The sequence below is a fragment of the Hemicordylus capensis genome, chromosome 6 (assembly GCF_027244095.1).
Source record: "Hemicordylus capensis ecotype Gifberg chromosome 6, rHemCap1.1.pri, whole genome shotgun sequence".
NCBI classification, from domain to species: Eukaryota; Metazoa; Chordata; class Lepidosauria; order Squamata; family Cordylidae; genus Hemicordylus; species Hemicordylus capensis.
In genome coordinates this window covers 29277282-29300269 of record NC_069662.1, presented here as the reverse complement: position 1 = coordinate 29300269, position 22988 = coordinate 29277282, and the positions used below count along the sequence as shown (strand labels likewise).

General features: G+C 44.1%; 1 protein-coding gene across 4 annotated transcripts in view; it reads right to left on the bottom strand.

Annotated features, from left to right (window-relative positions):
- Positions 1-22988, bottom strand: part of LOC128330188 (erythroid membrane-associated protein-like) — a 146982-nt gene that overhangs the window by 24489 nt on the left and 99505 nt on the right. For all 4 annotated transcript variants that reach the window (XM_053262636.1, XM_053262637.1, XM_053262640.1 and 1 more), the window contains 3 exons: positions 12381-12410; positions 11127-11159; positions 2001-2033 (listed from right to left, as the gene is read on the bottom strand). In XM_053262636.1, the coding sequence (XP_053118611.1) occupies positions 2001-2033; positions 11127-11159; positions 12381-12410 (96 nt within the window). The remainder of the gene's footprint in view (positions 1-2000; positions 2034-11126; positions 11160-12380; positions 12411-22988) is intronic.

Genomic DNA, 22988 nt, shown 5'->3' with positions numbered 1-22988 from the left:
ACCACAGGGGTGATTTGTTTTGTTTCCGAATCACCCAAATCAGCTAGATTCGGGAACAAATTGATTTGTACCCGAATCAATTTGCACATCCCCAGGAATGTGGCTCATGGTGAATCAGGGGAATTGTCTTTGGAGGCTGCTGTGATGGTATCTTGTGGGAAGAGTGATGGTGGTGGACGCCCTTCCTTGGATCCCGGTCCCCTGAGGCTTGCAGAGGGTGGAGGGGGCTCTTGGGGCATGGTAGGATCCATAGGCGCATCTCCTTCTGTGGATGTGTGTTGGAAGCTCCTGCCTAGGATTCCCCTTCATTGAGGGGAGGCTTCTTGGGAGGGGGGGCTGGGAGGGGGGGCGTTGGGCAGGGTCAGTGGGAAGCAAACTCCACATGTTGGAGAGCACAGGGGGAAGGCCCTTGGTGTTGTCCATTTCACTGTCACTGTCTGAACGTTAAGTGTGGTCAGAGAATTGGACTGATAGCTTCTGCCTATGGCTGTGAGAGGATGGATCCTTGGGTTGTTTGGGGCACACATGTCTGTAATATAGTGTAGGGGTTGAGCCATTGAATGGTCTTGAGGTGGCTTGAAAGGGATGCACAGTCTTGTCACTTTTGCTATCAGTGGGCTCTGGTTCCGATAGGAGAGGTCAGAGGAGGGCTAGCAAAGGTAGTGCTTCTTCAGACTCTGAAAACTCTAACTGGATTTATGCCAATGTTGTGTCAGAAGAGATCTCTCTATCACTAGAACCAGGGGTCATCCCATGAAATTGATTGCCGGGAAATCTAGGACCAACAAACGGAAGTACTTTTTCACACAACTCATAATCAACTTGTGGAATTCTCTGCCACGAGATGTGGTGACGGCCAACAACCTGGTTGGCTTTAAGAGGGGTTTGGATAACTTCATGGAGGAGAAGTCTATCAACGGCTACTAGTCGGAAGACTATAGTCCACCTCCAGCCTCAAAGGCAGGATACCACTGAATACCAGTTACAGGGGAGTAACAGCAGGAGAGAGGGCATGCCCTCAACTCCTGCCTGTGGCTTCCAGTGGCATCTGGTGGGCCACTGTGTGAAACAGGATTCTGGACTAGATGGGCCTTGGGCCTGATCCAGCAGGGCTATTCTTATGTTCTTAAGTCAATTCTCACCTGCTTCCCTGCCTCGACTGTGTGGTGGTCTTTTTGCAGGACTGTTTCTTGTTCTTTTCTTGCCTTTGTTAGTCTTTTTTCCCCTCGGGGTTTGAATCTAAATGGGTAAAGGCCAGTTTTGTGTCAGGAGCTCACGAGTGAGCTGCTAGCTAGCCACCATTTGGCTCCTTTCCACCTCCAAACATTGACCATGGTATACTTCTGGATCACCTGGGTGATCTGGAGATAGGAAGCACTGCATTGCAGTGGTTCCGTTCCTAGCTCCCAGGTTGATTTCAGATGGTGGCACTTGGTGACAGTTGCTCTTCAAAATGGGAGCTGTTATATGGATTCCCACAGGGCTCCATTCTGTCACCAATGCTTTTTAACATCTCCATGTTGTCATTATCAGGGACTGGCATTGTCTCCCTAAATGCCTGCCTACAGGCAGTAATGGGCTGAATGGGGCATAATAAATGGAAGCTGAATACAAGCAAGATGTAAATGCTCATTGTGGGGGTTCAAAAAAAAAGGAGGAGAGCTGGTCTTGTGGTAGCAAGCATGACTTGTCCCCTTAGCTAAGCAGGGTCCACCCTGGTTGCATATGAGTGGGAGACTTGATGTGTGAGCATTGTAGGATATTCCCCTTAGGGGATGGATCTGCTCTGGGAATAGAAGAAGGTTCCAAGTTCCCTCCCTGGCATCTCCAAGATTTAGACTCCATGCACCCACAGTTGAGTATCTCAGCCTCAGTCCTCTGCAGCTGTGAAGCATCACTGATGCTAAGGAAACTATGGAGGCAGTGACTAACTAGTGGTACACTGATGCATGCTTTTCCTATATGGAGGTGAAACAAACAAGAAATGGCTACAGTCTTACCATATTCAGTTCTGAGATCCATGATCTTTTCTTCTGCAATGGAACAGATGAAAAATGACTTATAGATCTTTTCACATTCAGCTTATGCACACAGAGAATAGTGTTCTTTATTTTCCTTCTATTTGCTTGTGCCCCAAACCCAGATATTTGAACAAAGTCTCGTTTCTCTCCTCCCACTCTCCACCCCATAAATAGCTGCCTTATTATTTATACTTCAGCATGTTATAGCTGGTTGAGAAATTGACCTTGTAAGGCAGCATTTAACAAATAATGTTGCTGAGTTTATCAAAAGAATTTAGAGGAGATAGTAATCTAGACTGCAGTGATAAATCTGTTGCATTACAATATTATTCAACTGAAAGCCACATAAACCATTGAGGACTTCCTGATTTCATTGCTGGGTTTTCTGTTTCTTCTACAAAGAAATCATGGGAAAAGGAGACGCCAGTATAGTTACTGTACGATGAAGAATTTTTTCAACATACTTCCATTATAAGCCCTGAACATTCTGCTGCTTATGAAATCAAATGTTTCTACCCAATCTTTGGTAACAATCTCTCTGAAAACATGCGTTCATGAATTAGGTAACAAGAGAAACCACCACTCCAAATTTACTGCAAATCAATTTAGGTTTTTGTGTCTTTTAAACTTGTTGTACACCACCCAGAGCCTTTGGATGGGGTGGTTTATAAATGTAATAAATAATAACTAGCTGACCCGTGCGGGCGCTGCCGCCCTGCGGGGGCCAAGTGCGGGCGCTGCCGCCTCGCCTCCGCGGCCGGGCCCGGCCAGTCCCGCCGCCTCGCTTCCGCGGCCAGGCCCGGCCAGGCCAGGCTACCTCTCTCTCTCCTCCCGCCCCCCGTCTCCGGCGGGGCAGAGTGCGGCTGCCGCCGCCAGCGGGCCTGGCCGGCCCCAGAGTGCCGCGGCCGATGCCGCGGCCGGCCCCAGAGTGCCGCCATCAGGCCCGCCGCCTCGCCTCCGCGGCCCGGCCAGTCCCGCCGCCTCACTTCCACGGCTGGGCCTGGCCCCGCCGCCTCGCTGGGCCCCGCCGCCTTGCCCCGCCTCGCTGGGCCCGCCGCTTGCTGGGCCCCGCCACCACGGCCTGGCCCGCCGCCATCGTGCTGGGCTCCACCGCCTCACTGGGCTCCGCCGCCGTGGCCCTGGGCCCACCGCCTTGCCTCCGCAGCTGCCCAGCAAGCGAATTCTCCTGGGTGTGCTGCCAGCCAATCAGGCGCCCCCTGCAGCCCAGCCAATCAGCTGGGCTGCCGGGATGCATTTCTCCTGGGCACACCCAGGAGAATTATATATAGAGAGAATATCATTGCTGCTCAATATAGGTGTTTCCCATACTTTGGGAAACATACCAGCGGGGTTTCAAACTAGCAACCTCTTGTTCCCTAGGCAAGTTAATTTCCCGCTGCACCATTAGGTAGCTAAGTGTGCATTCAGGCAACCTATTTTTGTAATCCTACTGTATCTAAAGCTGAGAAAGCCTCAGATGGAACCAGTCTGTAGTAACTGAAAAAGACTCTGTAACCAATTATGCATTCTTAAATGCAACTGAAAACTGAACTTCAAGACAACCTATTTTTATAGCCTTTTTAATAAAGCGTTTTTTTGGGGGGGTTTTACTTTTTACAAGCCTCCAAGGGTGGTTATTGACCCAGCAGGAGGAGTGGGGGTGTTTCTCTAGTACAAAACACATCTCAATGAGAGCTTGGCCAAATTAACAATTTGACTCCATGTGTAGGCAGCAGGCCTGGGAGAGCAATTGAATTTATACACTTGCTTGTTAGCAAGGAAGAAAAGGTGAAGAGGAATCTTTGATCACTCCAATTCCCATTCCGATTAGCCTGTAGGAAAGATCTGGCGGCAGCATTTTGTACCTACCGATGAAACAGAATAGTTTTAGGAGTAGCCTAGCAAAGCAGCTCAGCAGGGATGATTGAGCATTTCTTTCCCTCATGTGAGCTTGCTCTGGGACAAAGGCAGTACATTTCCACTACATACCTAATGAACAATTGTTATGGGGTGACTAACAAATAAATTTGTTGTTCTTATTAGGTGGTAGAGGGCCCTTTGTGGCCCCACCTATCCTGAACCTGTGCATCTTCCTCCAGGTTGTGTATTTGAATGGATCCAGGGAGAATATTAACTCACCCACCACCTCTTCTTCTCTATAGGCTCATCTATGAATGAAGGCATCCCACCTGAATTGTGCTTAGTTAGGTATATATCCCTGGGCACCACAGTTCAAATTGTCAGAAGCTATGGGGCTGGGGCCTTCATGGTAAAGTGTGTGCACTGGAGTCTATCTTCTGCCGAGTTTGAATTGCCATTCAACCATGAAACTGCTCTAGCAAAGATGGCGTTCTGGAAGGAAGCACCCAACTAATCTTTCTCAGGTGTTTTCACTCCCATTTGGTCTAATTATCTTTCTTCAGCAAGATGAAGATTGGAATGCGTGCAAAGCTTGGCCCTTCCCCTTTGGGAGAGTCTGGAGGACTCTGGATGACCCCCTGGGAGAGACCTTTCTGCTTCAAGCATCAGGCTGAACGGAGAGAGGTTTTTACCAGTCCTTGCAACATTTGACCTTGCTACATTTTATCTCTAACTTCTTGCCTAATAAATCTCTGAAACAACCTCGGCTTAACACTGGAATTCAAGTTGACAAGATCCCCTGCATTTTTCTTTCTTATATTCTGATTTTATCATTTATCCATGGACCCCCCCCCCCCACCGCCGCCGGCCGTAGATGAAATGGCACCAAGAGGAAGATTGACTGGGAGAGGAATAGAACTTTGCATGACCCACACTTAACTTTTCTGCTTAAGTTTCTGCAGAGTCCAGCATCACGATGCCTTACTATCTATCCATTTTTGTTTTTCTTGCTGAATCCCTGAGTTGACCATGGCTTTTGAGCTTGCAAGATCTTTTTCTGATTTTTCCTTCTTCTGTTTTTATAATTTTTGAACTCCTTACTGACTTTGAGGTGATTATGTAAATGGCATTAGGAAGAAGGCTGGAGGTGAGGGGATTGAGGCTTTACATGACTGACATGATTTTACTGCTTAATTCTTAGCAGAATACATTTAATTTTGATCAGCTTCTAGTGCTATCTTGAAGAATTTCTGTGAGAGTTTTTGTAAAGCATTTGATGCTCCGGTGACTAATAACTTTCATTTTGAACATTAACCACAGCATTGGAATTCCGGGACTCATAAAAGTGTTTTATTGCTGCTAATCAAGTTCTTTGCTTCTTGCTTGGCATTTTCTGTTTCTGATTTTTAATAGCATTACAGAAGTTGGGATGGAATAGATGAACGAAGGTTTAAAAAAAGTTTTTAATGGCTTGAATACAGCTGGAATCTTTAGTAACATTATCGGTTGGGACTGTAGAGATAAATGAAAAGGGGATTTTTTCTTTCTGAGCTTTTGATGCTTCCCTCTCATTATATTATGGATTATGGTGATGAAAATACAGGAGGAAAGAAATAACTCTGAAATGTTTTGGCATTTTTTTGAACTTTTGGACTCTCTTATTTTTGCTTTATAATAATTAGATGAATATATTTCATTACTGCTGATGGAGAATAAATATCATTCAACAGTATAACCCCTATCCAGAAGTGTGGCTTGAAATTCAACATTTGAAATTGAAATGATCAAAATAGAAGACCTAAGACTTTCACATACATGAGCTGATAACACATTTTCCCATACGCAAGTTTCTCTTTGTTTGGAATTAGTTCCGGCAGTGTTTAGTCTCTTGGCAGTGTTTTTCCCCTTATCTTCTACAAGGAATGTTTAAGACTTACATGTTAACCCCTTGAAGGACTACCAAAGACTTTTTTCTGCGACTCTTTATTACTCTGTTTTGATGTTGAGAAGTAAATGATACCCAAGAATTAAATAATATGCTTTCCCTTTTTATTTTAAATTCACAACCCTTATTATCCCTCATCTTTTTTCATTAATGAGATTTTTTAATTCTTTTGGTTTATTTTAAGGTAAAAATGTACACATTCAGGTTAATACAATTGATATGTTTGGTTGGTTATGTTGGCTATTAATATATGCTTACTAATATGAATATATGCATTTTATTCCCTTTGATGAAATAGTGAATTTATGACATTGGGGAATAGGAAAATCTGCGCTTAAAGGCATATAGGGGAATTTATTTGTGGAATTTCTCATTGGATTCCCTGTCATTGTAGTTTCCAAAAGTATCACAGAGACTAGGGAAATCAGTCTATACATTTATACATTTAGTTAAATTCAATTAATGTTATATTTTCGTCTGTTTGTGTAATTAGTCTTTTTCAACATGAAGAATTGGTTTTATGTATTTCCTGCCAATTTAGCAGCTGTAATAACAAAATTCTTGGGAAGAGGGAAATCTTTATACTTAAGGGTAATGTTACTTTTTCTTTATTTTTTTCAAATCATGGGTTAAAACTGAAGTGTGCTTTGGTAGTATTGCATTGGATTATGGCACTGAAGATATATTTGATTCCCAGAAGACTGATTTTTCTTAGAGGAACTTTTCATGGACTTTTTAGGAGGCAACTAAGTTATACTGTGTAATGAGAAGACAGCCAGCATTGAGAAGAGAACCAATGTGAAGTGATTATTGTGATCCGCCTAAGATTTTGCTGCTTGGATTTGGCACAGAGTTCTGCATATATTTTCTTTCATTCCTTTTTCCGTTAAACAATGGAGTTTGCATTTATTACTAATAGTATTTAGTACTGAAATTCTGTACTTTTGACTAAATTCCTTCATCTGTTATTCACACCATGAAATTAATATTGGAGAGATAGCTTTTTACTGGGGAAGCTTGAAGCAGAAGCTTTCCCATGTTCTTGCCTTATTAGAATAAGGATCTTAAAGACACTGAATATTCACAGCTTTTTTCTAGTTTTTTGGATTTTTCTTGTCTATCTTGGATTGTATTCGTTCACCAGCTTGATAAGCAGCATTGTTAATGGAATTTGTACTCATTACATATATTATTTAGTATTCTGCATGGAACTTTTTGTTTGTAACTCAGGAAGCTGGGATGGATAAGATTAGAATATCCATAACCTTTTTTTTTAGCACCATAGAACATTCTAAACTTATTTTTCTGGTAGGTTAGACTCATGATTTTGAAAGATTTGGAATAATTTTTAATTTCTTCTTATCTTTCATCTTCAATTATACGGGTTTTAAAATCAGATGAAGGACAAAACTGGAGTGGGAAAATTTACATTCATTGATTTTAGTGATCTGTTTCTACGTGGACCAAAAAGTGGTGTGGGCTGGGCTGGGAATATCTATTGCAGAAGACTGATTGAATTACATTATATTATCTATATCTTTTTTGTCATGGTAGAATGGGTTCTCGACTCTTCAAATTAGATACCTGTTGGATGATTAATTGGTTCAAGGTACTGAATTCTCCATGGACTTTTAAAGGAGTAACTAAGTTATATGGTGTAGAAGATCGCTAGCACTGAGAAGAGAGTCAATATGAAGTGATTATTGTGGTCTGCCTTGCTGCATGATTTGCCACAGAGTTTTACATTTATTTTTTATTTCCCCTTTTCCCGTTTATCAGTTTAACACCCCTAATGGAGTTTGTATTTATCGTTAATATTGCTAATAGCATTTAGTATTGAAACTCTATATTCTTGCCCAATTCCTTCGTTTGTTATTCATACTATGAAATTAATACTGGAGAGATAGCTTTTTACTGGGGAAGCTTGAAGCAGAAGCTTTCTTATGTTCCTGCTCTATTAGAATAAGGATCTTAAAGACACTGAATTTTGTCGTGGTAGAATGGGTTCCCGCCTCTTGAGAGGTTTAAAATTCTTTACTGAAGGTTAGATTCAGGTTTAGACTTTCCGAGGCCTACTATCCTAACAATATTTTTAAGTGTGTGTGTGTGTGTATATATATGTGTATATGTGTGTGTGTGAATATATACATACATATATCTATCTATCTATCTTTATCTATCTATCTATCTATCTATCTATACTATGATTGTTGCTTTCTTATGTATGCGGATCTTTTTTGCTGTTCTTAATGGATAAGATCTGTTTGTATGTTTTGTGGGACTCTCAGAGATGGAACCTTTTCTGTTTCTATAATACTAATAAAAACATTTTAAAAAGAAGAAGAAAAGAAACTCACTGGTGACTCTGGGCCAGTCATGTACCTCTCAGCCTAATTTACCTCACAGGGTTGTTGTGAGGATAAAAATAACCATGTACTCTGAGCTCCTCGGAGAAAAAGTGGGATATAAGTGTAAATAAATTAAATTAAATCAAATCTCTGTTATACCTTTGAAAGGAGCTTTTATTTGGGTAGGTCCCTGCCCATGGTCTGTTTCCGGTACAGCACTTTGAGCATTTAACACTATGGTCAAATGGGCTCTCAAGAGGTGGACAGGTTATGTCTCCACCACCCACTACTTAGACATTATTCTTTTCATTGGGTCAGGTGACTCAGGGAAATGTTACCATCTTTTTACCAAGACTGAGTAATCGGCTAGTCAGCAGGAGGTCCTGCTAGCCTAGAGTAAAACTGAGGGCACCACAAAGAGAGAGTTTTCCCTGGGTATTGAATTCAATTCAGTCATGTGCTGCAGCTGCTGCCAGCAGACAAGCTAGTCATCTTGTGACTGAAACTCCAGGAGTACTTACAGGCAAAGCAAGTCACCCTGTGGCAGTTACAGGTGCTACTGGGACACTTGAACTCTGCTTTGCACATGATGGCTTTGGGATATGCCTTCTTGCATCACCTTTGAGGTGCTATAGGTGGTTTGTGTGAACTTAAATGTTGGCTGTGAGTGACAGCTCAGATGAGGGCTTTCTTGGGCATGTGCTGGGCTTTCTAGAAACTTTTGGTGGAAGAAGCAGCTTCTGGAAGTCAACCTGCAAATACCCTCTGAGGTTGGGGAGATCTGTTTTAGGGTATAGTTTAGGAGGAGTTGGTGCAATGACATGTAGTCTCCAGAGTAGGCTGCCTTTAGGGGTATGAAGGACTTAACCTTCCTAGAAAGTTTCCAATAATGGTAGCTGTACACATTTTGACCCAGGAATGTAGGGAGTTGTGCATTTTTGGTATAACAACCATGCAGTGCTTGACATCAATGCACAAGTCAACCACTATGGGGTTAGTTAAGGTTTTTTTTTTGCAGTGCTTTTGGAAGTTTTTTTCTCCTTAGCCCAGCATGTCCCTGCACTGGAGAAGAGGAAGCCTGATAACCTAGCTTGTCTACAGGTAGAGTGTTTCAGTGAGCTAGTACTTGAGGCATCCCTGAGCTAAGAACTGATGCCAACAGCACTGCTGAACCTCTGAGCCTAGAGGTGCGGATGGCCATCAATGCACTGCTAGTCCCAAGCAGCAGGTGGGACTGGGAGCACAAGTCACTAAACAAACTACAAGAGTCTGGTCCATATCCTTAGGCTGGTCTTGTGGTAGCTGGTCTTGTGGTAGCAAGCATGACTTGTCCCCTCAACTAAGCAGGGTCCACCCTGGTTGCATATGAATGGGAGACTTGTGTGAGCACTGCAAAATATTCCCTTCAGGGGATGGAGCCACTCCGGGAAGAGCAGAAGGCTCCAAGTTCCCTCTCTGGCATCCAAGATAGGGCTGAGAGAGACTCCTGCCTGCAACCTTGGAGAAGCTGCTGACAGTCTGTGTAGACAATACTGAGCTAGATCGACCTATGTTCTGACTCAATATATGGCAGCTTCCTATGTTCCTACTTCCTGGTTAGATTCAAGGTACTGGTCTTCCCCTTCAAATCTCTGCATGGCTTGGTATCAGGGTACCTGTCAGACTGCATTCACCTATATGAACCTGCCAGGGTCCTCCATTGGGCAACTCAGGTCCTGCTCATGGCTCCACCACTAACAGAGGTCTGGCTCCTGGGACAGGGCCTTTTCAGTGGTGGCACTTCCAGTTAGAAACACCATTTTGGAAGAGCTTCACCATGATACCTTCCTCAGAGTTGTTTGAAGGCACATTTGAAGACACATCTTTTTAGACAGGCTTTTAAATATTTCATCCACTGCTTATATCAGATAGGTTTCTTAGTGTTTAGCTTTTTTACTTATAACTTTTAATTTACATTATTTTTTATTTTTAAATGTGGTTTTAGTCTGGTCCTTAATATTTTTAAATTTTATTTATTTATTTATGCTTAATATTGTATTTATTTTATTAAAGTTGTAAGCTGCCCTGAGCAGTAGTGGAGGGGCATGGTATAAGTATTTCAAACAAACAAACAAACAAACAAACAAACAAACAAACAAACAAACAAACAAACTGAAATTCAGCCAAACACTTCAAAAAGCAAGGTCCAGACTCCTCATAGGTCTTTGTGTAACAATTTTGGAGCTGGAATAGATGGAAGCAATTTCATCTACAAAGTGTCTTGCAAACATATCATAACTGATATCCAAGCAGACTTCTTTCTAGAGGAGAGTCCTTTCCACATGAGATCTTGATCTACCCTGAAAAAGTCTGCTAGTGTGACTGATATTGCCTATATTGGCTTGAGTTTTAAAGTGCGGTCAGTTTATTTGTCCTGCTACATGGTTTCTAAAGCTCTCAGCTTTTCCTTTCAAAGTCTGAATATGTGCTCTTGATTATTAAAGAATATAGATATATAACCCACCTCCCCCCACAACCTGTACTAGAATGGCCTGAAATATGCCAAGCTATATTCCCCAAATTAAGACATAGCTAAATTTGTTTCCATGCCAACCCAGATTCACCCACCTGGTCCCCCAATCCCCCATCCACCAATCTTCGCAACCCCTCCCCCAATGAAATCCTCCAAAGTATGGGAATTTTAAGTTAAGACACCCACCGTAACATCTGTGCCATGTAAGTAATATGCATAGCTTACAGTGTGTAATATTGTAATGTTCTCAGTATTCCGTTTGCTAACAACTTAGCCTCTATGCACCCACAGTTGAGTCTCTCAGTCTCAGTCCTCTTTCTTTGCAGTTGTGAAGCAATAATAATGCTAAGGAAACTATGGAGGCAGTGACTATCTAGTGGCACACTGACGCATACTTTCCTTATACGGAGGTGAAACATAGAAAATGGCTTCAGTCTTACCTAATTCTGTTTTGAGATTTCTGATCTCTTCTTCTGCAAAGGAATGGATGAAAAAAGAGTTATAGATCTTTTCATATTCAGCATGTGCACACAAAGAATATTCTTTATTTTCATTCTATGGGCTTGTGTGAGGCACCCCTCCCCCGCACCTCCATGCTGCTTTCCTTCTACAGGCTTGTCCCGACCTCCACACATCCATGCTGCAGGCATGCAGGGCTCCCAACAGGAGAACTTGATTATCTGGGAAGAATGTAAGTTTACCCAGACTTCCCCTGCACCTGCCCACTGCCCTACCCACCCAGTCATGAGAATGACCTCAATGTGTATTTGATATCTGAATAAAGTCCCCCCCCTCCCACCACTCTGCACCCCATAAATAGCTGCTGTTGGCAGTCAGCCTGATCCTGGGCTAGAACAGAAAGTACCCTTCTATATTATTCTGGAGCGTACTGCACAGTATGGGACAATGGACTCATAGTCCCCATTTTGAACTTTTCACCCTGCCTAGGTTTGGTTGCTCAGCACAAGCCAGAATCGAGTATCATGCCTTGAGGTCATCTGCAACTAGTCCGAAAACAGGGAGTAACTTCGGCTTGAAAGCAGACACCATTTCCCCAAACGTAAATAGTTCAGAAAAGAAATCCTCCCTTCCATCAAAGATAGCAGTTTGAAGCACTCCTTAGAACCAACCTAGATAATAATGCATTTCCCAACTTCTTGTAAAGTCATAATTAGCTTACATGGATTTAGCAGAGAAGCAGCTCATTAAAAATCATTGGCATGTATCTTTTGCACCTGGGCAACATCTTGCATTGCATTGAGAGATTCCTGGAGGCCGGAACAAGTTTCAGGCCTGAATCCCTATGCTATGCTGCATGCTTCATGGAGCTGCACAGAGCAGGCCTGCCCATGTGGGTGTGTGGGAAACATGCTGAAGAGGACTTGCTTTGTCATTTGGAGGAGAAGGTAAGGTTTCTCCCCAAATGACCTTCCCCCTGCATCCTCCCTGCCCGCCTAGGGCAATCGTGTGAATCCCCCCATTGTATATTTGATATTTCAACGAAGTGTTGTTTCTCTGATTACACTCTCCACCCCATAAATAGCTGTTTTAACCTCATAAGGCAGCATTTAAAAAGTCACTTGTTTGAGTATCAAAATAATTTCAAGGAAAGATTGTGATCTAGAATGCAGTGGTAAATTTGTTCCATTACAATATTATTAAAGTGAAACCCACAAAAATAACTTAAGACTTACCAATTTGAGATTTTTGTTTTCTGTGTTTTTCTGTAAAGGAATTAAGGGGAAAGTCTTAAATATGTGTGCATGTACACACAAATACTCCATTAAACTTGGTTTTCCTTTTGTGGCCTTGTGCTTCAGTCTCAAAAAATGAAATCGGAAATATTTATATTCCAGTTAAGTTCTCTTCCCTCACTCTCCTTCACATCATAAACAGCTGTCTTTGCACATACTAAGAGACTAATAAGAAATAGGGATTGGATTGGTCATAAGAGTACAAGAGCCAAAACAAACTTCGCCAATATCACCCAGCAAGCAAAGCTGTGGACTTTTCCGCAGAAGTTGTTTGGAGTATTTCTCTGTCAGCACAAGATGAAGATGCAAGAGGATTGAACATCAGATCATCTACTTGGAGAGCATGTTTTCTTATGGCGTAAATACAATTCGGCAAGGGTAGACATTTGTCTTGGGGCCCGCTGCCTCGAGGGGCCTTCTAGAGGCACGTCACATGACTCCTCAGTGCCCACCTGCCTGGCCTGGGCTTCCTCCGTGTTTTTTAAAAACATTATTCCAATTCTAGCCGCTGCACAGCCGAGGGAATGGCACTGTATGTGTGTGTGTGTGTGTGTGTGTGTATGCTTTCCAGTAGTCCTTCTACACCCCTGCTTCCTGTGGCAGCTGATACCAGAGCGAAACGATAGCCAGCTGTCTGGCCTTGCCTCTCTTCCCAACTGGGAGGCACGCCTGCACAGTTAAGTCTATTAATTGCACAAGCGTGCCTAACAGTTGAGAAGAGACGTCGAGCCAAACAGAAGGTCCTGGCATCGCTCTGGTAGCAGCAGCAGCCACTGCCAGGGGTGGGGATAGAAGGACTACTGGCTCACCCCCCACTCAGCGGCCATCCCCAGCCATCCCCTCAGCTGCACACCGGCTGGAACTGGAATTTTTAAAAAACAAGGAAGTTTGTGGCAGGGTAAGGCAAGCGGCAAGCAGCACGAGGTGTGGCGTGGTGGGGTGGCTCTTTCCATCAGTTTCTTTTAAAACGTTCTCTCTCTCTCTCAAGCCAAACCTACCCATCCTCTTTCCATCTCTTTTCTATCTTTTTCTATTTCTTCCATTCTCTCCCTTCAAGCCTGCTCCATCTTCTTTTCCTTTTCCTATCCCTCTTTCTCTCTCTCTCAAACCAAGTCTGCCCCACTCTGTAGTAAGTTCTGCCCTTTCCTCCTTGTGTCTCGGGTGGCTTGTACCGATACTAGCTCCACCCCTCCCTCTCTCCTTTCTCCCCTCCCCCCATGGTGTCCACAAATTTGCCTCCCTCCACTTGCTTTCTCACTGTTTTGCCAGTCCTGATGCTGGCCAGGGCTGCTCCATTGACCTCACAGGAGCTGTGCAGGTGGTGAGTGGGATCCCCACCTCATAGCAGTGGTGGGGGATGAGACTAGTCCCCCATTACTTCTTGGAAGACAGAGGGGGACTGATCCCCCTTGATTCCCTCCTATGGGCACATTGACCATTAGGGGAGCAAGGCTGAAGTCAAGGCTGAAGGGGCTTGATGAGGGTTGATGACCCGCCATCCTTCTCTTTCCTTCCAAAAATAGCAAAGGGGAGAATAAGTGTGTGCCATAGCGTGCAGAAAGCATGGGGGGTGTCTACAAAGTGGAAAAGGAAATAAGAGCCCCTATTAAAAAGGGGTGCAGGGCACTAGCTCTAGCCATTGCCCTCTCAACACACACAAAAACTGGGGCATTCTATTTCTCGAGCCAAGGCCTCCCCCCATCTCTTTCTCTCTCTCTCTCCCCAAGTCTTCCCCATTCTTTTTCTCAAGCCAAGCCTGGAATTTTTTTTTAAAAAACGGAGGTTCATGGCAGGGTAAGGCAAGCAGCAAGCAGCACGAGGCACAGCACGGTGGGGTGGCTCTTTCCATCAGTTTCTTTTAAAACTCTCTCTCTCTCTTTCTATTGCCAGGTCTGCCCCATCCTTTTTCCTGGCTCTGCTGCTTTCCTGGCTCTCTCTCTCCACTGGTCCCTGAGGCAGGCAGGGCTGGCATGAGTATATCATTTTCGGCTGCAAGAAAATGAAGAGCAACTTCTCCATTCCTTTGAGCAACCGAATCCTGAGTAGCCATTATTTATTTATTTTTATTTATTTATTCATAATATTTCTATACTGCCTGATATGTACATCTCTAGGAGAGTCTTGCGGTTCTCCCTGAAAACAAACTGAGAAGGAGATGCTCTTATTTCAGTAGGGAGCATATTCCAAAGCCCTGGGCCAGCCACAGAGAAAGCCTGGTCCTGGGTCACCACCAAACTTGCTGGTGGCAACCATAACTAAACCTCTCCAGAGGATTGTAACAGGCAGCAGGGTTTATGACAAAGGAGGCTCTCTCTTAAATAGCCTGGACCTAAGCCATTAAGGGCTTTATAGGTAAGAACCAGCACTTTATATTTCACCCAGAAACATATCGGCAGACAGTGCAGTTCTTTCAAAACTGATGTTATGTAGTACTTTCGTGTTGTGCCAGAGACCAATCTGACTGCCACATTCTGTACCAATTGTGGTTTCTGGACTACATACAAAGGCAGCCCCACGTAGAGAGCATTTACATTACCGTAGTCAAGTCTGGAGGTTACCTGCATATGTACAACTGTTTTAAGTTCATTCGCCTCTAGAAATGGATATAGCTGATGTATCAGCTGAAGTTGATAAAAAGCGCTCTTGGCCACCTCCTCAGCCTGAAAAACCAGGGAGAGCTTTGAGTCCAGGAGCACTCCCAAACTACATACCTGATCTTTCAGCTACATACCTGATCTTTCAACAGGCAGATCTAAACCATCTCTTGGGTCCTGTCCCCCCACAGTCAGTACCTCCGTCTTATTTGGATTCAACTTCCATTTGTTATCCCTCATCCAGCCCATTACTGCCTCTAGGCAAGCATTTAGGTAAGAAATGTCATTTCCTGATGAGTTTGGCATGGTACTGGTATGAAGTAGATCTGTGTGTCATCAGCATATTGATAACACACAGCACCAAGCCTCCTGATGATCTCCCCCAGAGGTTTCATGTAGATATTAAAAAAGCACTGGAGACAGTGTGGTGCCTTGTGGAACTTCACACTTCAGTTCTCGCTTACCGGAACAACAGGCTCCAAGCAACACCATCTGGAATCTGCCAGAGAGGTAGGAGCAGAACCACTGTAAAACAGTGCAACCCAATCCCACCTCCCTCATACTGTCCAGATGGATGCCATGGCCAATTGTATCAAAAGCCGCAGAGAGATCCGAAAGGATTAGCTGAACTAGACACAGTCTTCAGCCATATTTTGTATGAGTACACATTGCAATGAAGAATGCAGATTGCAGAGCAGACCAGAGCAGTGAGTGATGCACAAGTTAGTCTTAAAGTCAGACATGGAACTCATCACAGGAATCATCAAAGAATATTACACAAAGAGTTGCTAGTGTCCATTTCTCACCACAGCCCCATCTCACAAACAGACCAAACCACAACTCAAGGAAGACAGGGTGGCACATAAGTTCTGCCTCTGACAATCTGAGATCTAGCCAAAGCAGATAGTTATACCAGCAAGCAATAGCATAGCAACCATATTATACTTAGTGCTGAGAAAACCACAAAATCAAATCCTCCATCCTGCCTGCCACAGAGAGACAGGAGGACAAAGTAGTCATGACCTGATAGATAAATCAAGAAACAAAGCTTCTATAATCTTACAATGATAAAAAGTCTTCTTTCTCTTCTTCTTCTCCAGTGTAAGCATACATCCCTGCCTGCCTACCTTTCTGTGTTTGGATAACACCATGGCCTCAGATTGGTGCTGGGTCCCAGCTGGCAGCCTGACAGATGGGTCAGGGCACCAGTCCATATCTCAGCATCAGCCATGGTGGTGGCATGCATGTGTGTCTCCGTGTATTAGCAGAACTAACAAGCAGACTGTGACATATCTGGGTTTGGGGTTGGCCAGGGTGAGGAGAGCTTCCAGTGGTGTTGCAGTGGGGTGTGTGTGTGTGTGTGACCATGAGTCACTCACCCTCCATGGATGGCTTGGGAAAGCCCAGCAGGGGGAGGTTGGCCTTCAAGGGGTTTCACAATGCCCCCAGCCATGGAGAACTCACTCTCACTCAGGATGCTGGTTGGCAGGCACAAGAGGAAGCGTTCTGAAACCACTGCCAAGTCAGGCCACACTTTGTGATGTGTTGCCCCAAACTGGATCAGCTCCATCTCCTCTCTCGGCCTGCCCCTGGCTCCTCCAGGTACTGCAGCATACACAGCCCAGCACAGCTGCAGGGCTCAGGGAGCTCCTCGCATACCCCTTGCAAGGCACCAAGGAATCCTTTCATGAACCACTGGGTGGAATGCCGAGGCAAAACTGCCAGTTCACTTGGCCCTGCCAGGGACAACACGCTGCTGGACTGGGAAGCAACAGTGATGCTGTTGCTGGGGTTGACTGCACACTATCAGTAGGCACTCTGGCACCCTCTTCCTGGTTGCACCCCAGCCTCCTCTCCTCTGCTTGCCTAACCTCTGTAACTAGAAGATCCCTCCACCGACAGCTGGTCAGCAGTGACCACTTCACCCTTCACCCTTGGGTCATATAGCCTGGACAAAAGCTGTTTGTGGCAATGAAGAGCAGCTTGGGTGCCAAGACTACCTCGGAAAGGAGTGCCCAGCCTTGTTTGGAGAGGTAGCACACTTTCAAGCCATGCCTCCTTGCCAGGCTGTGGATGACCACCTCTTGCTCCTGCAGACACAGGAGCAAGTAGGTAGAGTTCTACTAGGTCAGAACATCCGGAGGGATCAGGTGTTCAGGTAGGCTCAGTTCAATCTACTTCTCCTTGAGCATACACCTACCCTTTTTGCTCCAGTGGAATAAAGTGACTATCTTGTGGCAGATCTCCACAAAAGCAGTAATGGCAGCAGCAGGACGGTGCCCAGAGCCTGCAGCAGGGATGTCTCATCTGGTTGCTGCCCCAGAAAGGGCAAGTGCATCCCACACGACCAGGTTCAGAGTGTGCACCACAAAATAGATGGACACAAACTGACCCTGCTCAGCTGTCTTAGTTATGTTGGCAGCATTGCCGGTGAAGGTTTGGCTACTCAGACATCCATCCCCCCACCTGGTGATCCATGGCCCCTGGCAGCTTATCTGCCATGTGGTCAGTGTCCTGCACCTCCACATGCAGCACAGCACAGCTTTGCATTGCTGCATGGGAGGGGTTGGCCACACCACCAGCAGCAGATGTCCCCTCGCTTTCCTGCCTTCACCAGTGTGCCATAAGGAACAGGAAAGTAGCATGCATGCCACTGGGACTGGTCCAGTGAAGTCCATGCAGTGGATTCTACACTGGTGTCAGACCCAACATGGCCTCCCTGCATGCCTGGAACAGGGAAGGCACCACCCACCTGCTGAAGGTGGTACATGATGGGACGTTCTAGTTGTGGACAAGCAGCAGGAGCAGCTGTCACCTGGAATGGCTGGTTGTCAAAAGCAATCATCTAGGCAATGGCCTGGGTGATAAGATGAGACTCTGCGCGATCAGACCACTTGTCCACAGACTGCACCCACTGCACAGGCAACTCCCCCTGCTTGGGGGCAGGAGCAGAGAAACAGGCAGAAGGGAGGATTGGGAACCAAAACACAACTAAGTAGACTCTCACCACACTAGCAGCACCAGCAACAGCAGGGCAGAATGATTTTGCTAGGCCAGAGGCTTGGCTTTAAATAGGATTTGAAACTCCCTCCTTTGGGAGCCCCACCTTTGCCCTCCCCCCTGGCCAATAGGTTGCCAGTTCTCAAGGACTGGCACAGTGCAGAGCCTACCGGAGAGCCAGACTCATCTGGCCAATCAGGGAAGCAAGAGCTCAGCCAATGAAATCAAGCAACGCAAGTCACACAAAATGGAGGACAACATCTAGAATGGCCTCTAGAACCTTCGAACTGGCTTGAAAAGGCTCGAACTGAACCTGGCTTGATTGGTTTGAACTCGGACCAGCATTGCCAATGCACTGCTCTGTGTGGTCCGAGTTCAAACCTTCAGACCGAACCAGTATGAATTTGACCTGGTTTGAATTTGAACCGGTCTGCACATCCCTAGTAGATGCCGTGCACCAAAGGTCTTTGCAATATATGCTCCCTGGCCATGTATACCCTGCTGAGCATAATGCAAGCTATTGACCACAATAAACAGCATAAGTCTGGATTATTTAGCACAGGTAAGTTATGTTACCATTTATGTTACAATTTCTTATAGTTCATGTTGTGGCAGGTTTTCCATTTTGTTCACAATGCAATGAGATCCTGTTGACCATTATTTTACTCATTTTGATAAGTAGTTGAATAAGATGTTGATTTATTATTGTGCAGTTTGTGTCAGGCTAAATGTAAACCACAGGTTTTTAAAGTAGTTGAGTAACTCAAGGTACTTGCTAATCTAACAATGGATTGCTACAGCACATTTGTAGTCTCTTTGGGGCATTATTCATTTCTAAACAATTTGTAGACAGGATTGAGAATAGTGAGCACTTATTCTATTATACATCTAAGGATAATCTTGTGTTTTCTGCCCCTTTGCTCCTTTCCCACAAGACATGGGAGGAACACGTTCTGCTCTAAGTATCTATTTACATAAATCATTCTTGCAACAATTTGCAGGTTCTCTTTGACTCGCTAGTGCTGTTTAGTGCACAATACTTTTAGTTAACATGCAGTGCAACAGAAGTTGTTGATACCCCAATATCCATATTCGTAAAAAATGGATTTTAAACAATATGTCAAGAGCATGGTGGATGAAACAGCACAGGGCAGTTAATCTCATTAAGTTTGACCTGGAAGATAGAGTAGCAGAACACTGAACACAAAGTTTAATTATTTTTTTCTTCTCAAATGGGATATGATCAACTCCAGTTTCAACCAAGGGTATATATGATGGCCTATATGCAGTAGAGTTGTGTTCCCATCCCCACACAGATCAATGACTTACTTGCTGAAATCTCAAAATGTCGATGTACATTGTACAGTATGTACAGTAACAGAAGTATGCTGATAGCCACTCAAAACTAAGTATAGTTCTGGGTCTGAAACCACACAGGCCAAGTTCTTGAAGAAATACTTTTACTGATATGATTAAGATCAGGAAGAGATACAGGAAATATAGAACTCCTTCCCCCTCACCTTTCGTATGAATAATTTATCACAGTGGTTTTCTAAATGACAGAAGGACAAGCGATTCTAGAATCTGGAAATGTTAATTTTTATTAAATGGTCTGACATTTAAAAAAATGATGAGGTGTAGGACTTTGAAAAAGGTCGGGATGAAGCGGTGGAATAAGGCCCCAATGCCCCCACCCCCAGTTTCTACAGGATAGAAATCCCATGTATAAGTAAGAATGTGCAAATCAATTCAAACTTGAATCAATTTGACTTGAATCTGGGTGATTTGAGTGATTTGAATTTGAATCAGATCACCACTTAAAAGGGACATTTGATTCAATTTTGAATTGAATTTTCAAATTTTGAATTGATTTGAGAGCTTTTGGTACCTTTTAAAAACCATTAAGGCTCCCTGATTAGTTAAAAAGATGCCAAAACAGGGTCAAATCAATTTGAATTTGATTTGAATTTGAATCAGATTTTAGTCCAGATTCAATGTTGATTCAAATTCAAAACAAATTTTTGGAATTGGATTCAAATCTGAAACAAATAATGCACCTCTCTATGTCTAAGCTTCAGTAGTATTAGGGCATATGTAGGAAATTTATTTACTTCAAGCAGTGGCTCCCATTTCACTTTCTATATATAACCCTTGTCATAAACCTATGACAACAGGTACAGCAACCAGCCTCAGAACTGATAATGAAGACACTGAAGTGGTGGGTAGCTTCTGCTTTTTAAGATCGACCATCAACAGTAAAAGACCCTGCAGTGAAGAAATACACTGCAGACTAGTGCTAGGCAGGGTTGCAATGAAGGCCTTGGAAAGGATATTTAGATGCCGTGATGTGTCTATACCTACAAAGATTAGAATCGTTCGGACAATGGTTTTTCCCGTGACACTCTATGGATGCGAAAGCTGGACTTTGAAGAAGCAAGATAGAAAAAGTAGAGGCAATTTTGAACTTTGGTGCTGGAGAAGACTTTTGGAGATACCATGGACAGCCAGGAAAACAAACAAATGGATCATAGAACAAATCAATCCAGAATTTTCACTCGAGGCACAGATGACTGGGCTCAAATTATCATACTTCGGACACATTATGTGTGTGAAGAAGAGGACGACCAGCAGTAAGGTGGATGGACTTGATAACAACAGCAATGAATGCACCACTGAGAGAGCTTAAAGGCCAAGTTGAAGACAGATCATCCTGGAGAGAATCTATCTATGTGGTCATTAATTGTCGACACCGACTTGATAGCACTTAATCAATCAATCAGTCAAAATAATCCTCAGTGTCTCAGTTAAGATTGTATCAGTTTTTGACTCAAGACATTTCCTTTAAATGGATATTCACAATAATACCAACTGTTTCCCATGCTGCACAGTGTACGCATGCAGTTCAGAACTACCTGCACTGTCTGGGCATTTAAAAAAACAACTGTCTGCAGTTCTGTGCAACAAGACTCTTCTGTTCCTATCTTATTCCCAAAGCAATCAGCACTGTGGAAATGCAATTGCACAAAGGTAAGGAGGACTACATGAGACTTGTTTCAAGGCACTATAGATGAGGGTTGTGTTGTTTTTTTTTAAAAAAGATAGGAACATAGGAAGCTGCCTGATACTGAGTCAGATGATTGGTCCATCTAGCTCAGTATTGTCTACACAAACTGTCAGCAGCTTTTCCAAGGTTGCAGGCAGGAGACTTTCTAAGTCCTATCTTGGAGATGCCAGGGAGGAAACATGGAACCTTATGCATACAAGCATGAAGATGCACTTCCCAGAGCAGCCCCATCCCCTAAGGGGAATATGTTACAGAGCTGACATGTAGTCTCTCATTCAAATGCAACCAGGGTGGACCCTGCTTAGCAAAGGGGACAATTCATGCTTGCTATTACAAGATCAGCTCTCCTCTTCTACCACAAGACCAGCTCTGTCCACAATGGTAGTGTGGAAGCACCCTTATCACTCTGAGCAGCATGTGAGCTGGTTAGTATAATTGTTTATATGCATTGAAGGTCCTGGGTCAGCATTCAGTTAACTGAGCCTGAGCCTATGAATTATATATAGGAAATACAATGGACCATTATTGGCGGGTGCATATTCTAATCTCTTTATGGAAAAAATATACATAGGAAGGGGGCTCAGGGACTAACAAAGCAATGAAAGAGCAGTTGTAGGGAAGAGATTTCAATGACCTCAGTTATAGCAGAGCAAGTATGAGTGAGAAGAATCAAGCCCATTAAGAGTATCTTGAGACAGAAATTTAAGGTCCAAACATGTATAAAGGTGTATTAACCCTCATTCAGATTTTGAGGTAGATATCCAACCCTAGCTATGTAAAGCTGGGAAACAAGCAAACAACTGCACTCTCAGATATGCACACTGGTACATGATATATCCATAAGTATGGCCCCCTCACCAGTTGTGATATTTATATTATTAATACAAATATGACACAGGATAGAAAACTACCCGACTTTCTGTGGTGGAGGGGCTTCTGTCTCATTCCCATGTTGTAACAAATGGGAGAAAAACTACTCCATAAATGAATGTGGTAAGGTGATTTCTATCCCATGCCCATGTTAAACCATTTGGGATGGGGGAGAACACTCCGTTTCTCTTTGGAAACCTGTTTTGTTTCCCCAGATGATGATGATAGTGTCTCAAAACTAGTCTGTGGCACTGCTTAGTTCTGTGCTCCCAAGTTAGGGCAGATAAATCCAGAGGCAAAAAAATGGGGGAAGAACTGCCAAGGTGCTGGTAGATTTACTCAATTAGGCAACTCCCATGATCACCAAAAAGTGGGCTAAGGGAGCCTAGCTTGCTTTTTGGCGATCGTTTACTGCAACAGGAGCCGTTAGGCTCCTGGAAGTAAACCTCGCTAATTCCCCCTCCCCTTAGCTGAGGTTAACGGACTGAAAATGCCATTAACCTCAGTGTTTTGCTTGTGTGTTGCTGTGGCGCACAGCAACACACGAGTAGACCCCCAAATCATGCGGGGTATCCTGGAACATTCGGGGGGCGCACAGCCCCCGATCCCCACCGGCTCCATGACGGAGCTGGCAGTCGTGTGGCAGCCGATTCAGCTGCCCAGGGCTGCCTGGTGATCATCTTTGGGGAGATCAGGCTACGCCTGCTCTCCCCGCTAACCCCCTTATGGCGAGTCTCAGTGATCGTGAGACTCGCCTCAGTCAGAGGCGTATCTAGGGAAAATAGCGCCTAGGGCAAGTACTGAAATTGTGCCCCCTGTCCAAACACCATCTTTCAGATAACTTTACCATAATGTCAGCTGAAAAATACAAGTCAAGCTCGTTAATCTTTTAATATTTCAAAAACTATTTAGCAGTGGACATAGCCAGACCAAAAAATACTGGAAAACTACAAATTTCAGTATGCTGGGGCTTATGAAATACCCAAACACTATGTGGAGGAGTACTTGGAAAACTAAACA